The sequence below is a fragment of the Sinocyclocheilus grahami genome, unplaced genomic scaffold, assembly GCF_001515645.1.
Source record: "Sinocyclocheilus grahami isolate Dianchi unplaced genomic scaffold, SAMN03320097.WGS_v1.1 scaffold70.1, whole genome shotgun sequence".
NCBI classification, from domain to species: Eukaryota; Metazoa; Chordata; class Actinopteri; order Cypriniformes; family Cyprinidae; genus Sinocyclocheilus; species Sinocyclocheilus grahami.
Window position 1 is genome coordinate 187,811 of NW_015505249.1, and position 2,311 is coordinate 190,121.

General features: G+C 38.3%; 1 protein-coding gene across 1 annotated transcript in view; it reads left to right on the forward strand.

The window, feature by feature from the left end:
• Positions 1 to 851: 851 nt before the first annotated feature.
• The window catches only part of LOC107585380 (olfactomedin-like protein 2A), a 27,643-nt gene continuing 26,183 nt past the window's right edge, over positions 852 to 2,311 (forward strand). Inside the window, exon 1 of the mRNA XM_016272385.1 lies at positions 852 to 980. Coding sequence (XP_016127871.1) covers positions 912 to 980 — 69 coding nt within the window. The 5' untranslated portion in view covers positions 852 to 911. The remainder of the gene's footprint in view (positions 981 to 2,311) is intronic.

Here is a 2,311-nt window from a genome sequence, read left to right on the forward strand (position 1 = left end):
TGTGGTATGGAAAATTGTGCACTGATGGTTTTAATTTTATTAATGAAGAACGTGGCAAAGTCGTTAGCTGTTAGAGTTGATGAAGGAGGGGGAGGAGGAGGACAAAGGAGGGAGGAAAATGTTTTAAAGAGCATGCGAGAGTTAGACGAATTGTTAATTTTATGATAGTATGTCCTTTCAGCAGTGGAGAGATTAGCAGAGAAGGAAGAGAGGAGTGACTGATATACATTAAGGTCAGTAGGTAGTAGCTTATACTTGGGCATTCTCCTCTGTAAATCGTGTTCTGGGGAGGGCGGGGGGGATTCACGGCCCCCCCCACCATTGGGCCTTTAGAATCGTCCTAACCCCCAACACCCCTCCCCCCTTACAGCGCCACTGCATCCATGAAACCACCATGAATATGATGGATTATGACCACCTTGAATATGATGCATCCATGAAACCACCATGAACATGAGTATATAACATACTATCTCTGTTTCCACTTGTAGTACACTTGAACCCATCTTTCATACACTAGTACACTCAAGTGGTAACTAAATAAATTTTTTAAATACAGAGATAGAATAGCACATTTGAGTTAATATTCATGGAGTCCCAAAATAGCATAGTTGAGTACACTTAGATGATCTTAAGTTTATCTTAAGAAGTCCTATATATAATTTACCACAATTAAAATCATATGATGTTTATACGTACCACCATGTTGTAGGGATTTGCTCGTCCAGTAGATGGAGGCGTTGCGTTAAGATGGCAGGGAGAGAGAGAGAGAGAGAGAGAGAGAGAGAGAGAGAGAGAGAGAGAGAGAGATGATAATGATGACAATGATGATGATGATGTTGGGTTTGTAGTCTGCAGTCGCATCAGCACATCTCACACATTCACACAGAAGAGCTTCACAGACCGGCGAGATGTGGAGGATAGTGGAGCTCGTGGCGTGTTTGCTTATGATGTCCAGTCATGTATCATCTCAGAGCAAGGTAAGAAAAGAACAAAGTTTGAGAATGTGTTTTGCATTTATTTGCTCATATTCAGTATGTTATTGCAGAACTGATCATGCCAAAACAAATATTTTCTTCACTTATTTTATTACCAAACATCACTGTAATCATGGTAATCGTTTCATTGTTTTATGCATGAACTATAAAACTTTAGAACATGATTTCTTTTACTCAGATGATATAAAAAGTCAGTTTTATTTATTTATAAATAGCAGTTTCATTCAAATGTGAGTCGCTGCACTATTATTTGACATTTGGAAGTTTAGTCTATGGAATGGCTTGTTTTTTTTTTAAATAAAAGCGGATATATTTGATCATGTTCAATTCAGTTCAGTGAGATTTGGTGTTTTTATAGTCGAAATGATTATTCGCACGGGTGGGCGCTTTGAAAGTGTTTGGATTAAACTCTTCAGCAGGCACACACTGCGCGCAACGCACCGCTGGCACGAGTTCAGAGGTCTCGGGTTCGTGTCGTGAGTGAAAAATACCATAATACTGTCTAAAATAACAGGTGCTCAATCCTGCTTCTGAAGCTTGTGCTGTGCTGTTCTAACTATAATCTAATACACCTGCACTGAAGAAGATTCGCTTGCTCAGAGGTTTCTCTCTTTCACAGTTCATTAGTCTTAATGTTAAAATTAAAAGAACACCACACAAGACGCTTTTCAAAAATGGCACTTCTCTCAGCAACTTCCATAAAGATATCAGATTTATTTATTTATTTTTTGCAAGACTGCCATTGTTTTCCGACGGAAAGGTTTTGAGGAAAACAAAATATATGAATATGAAGTTCCTTAAATACAAAATAGGACATTCAAATGTTGCCTAAAGGTTTTCTAGAGGTTTCCACCCCACATAGTTACGGTGGCCGAGAAGTGCAGAACAAATCACAATTCTGAAAACAAAATAACAAATTACAAACGCAAATGCAAGTCTAAAAAACAAAATAACAATTCAGAAAGCACAACAACAATTCAGAAAACATTATAACAAGTCAGAAAACACAATGACAAATTCGAAAACAAAATAACAAGTCAGAAAACACAACGACAAATCTGAAAACAAATGATCAAGTCAGAAAACACAACGACAATTCAGACAAACCGGAAAGGGTAGGTATAGTTTGAGACAGCGCCATTGGTTTGGGATTACTCACCGCTGACTGGACGAGACATCTGTGAATCAACGTATACAGGGAAGAACCAGCCGAAGAGCAGCAGAGTCGTGGTAGAAAGTTCGGAGATGGTATTAAAGTAGCTCAGTTTAAATGTATTGTATGAATTGCCCTTACTATGGAATAAAAAATACGG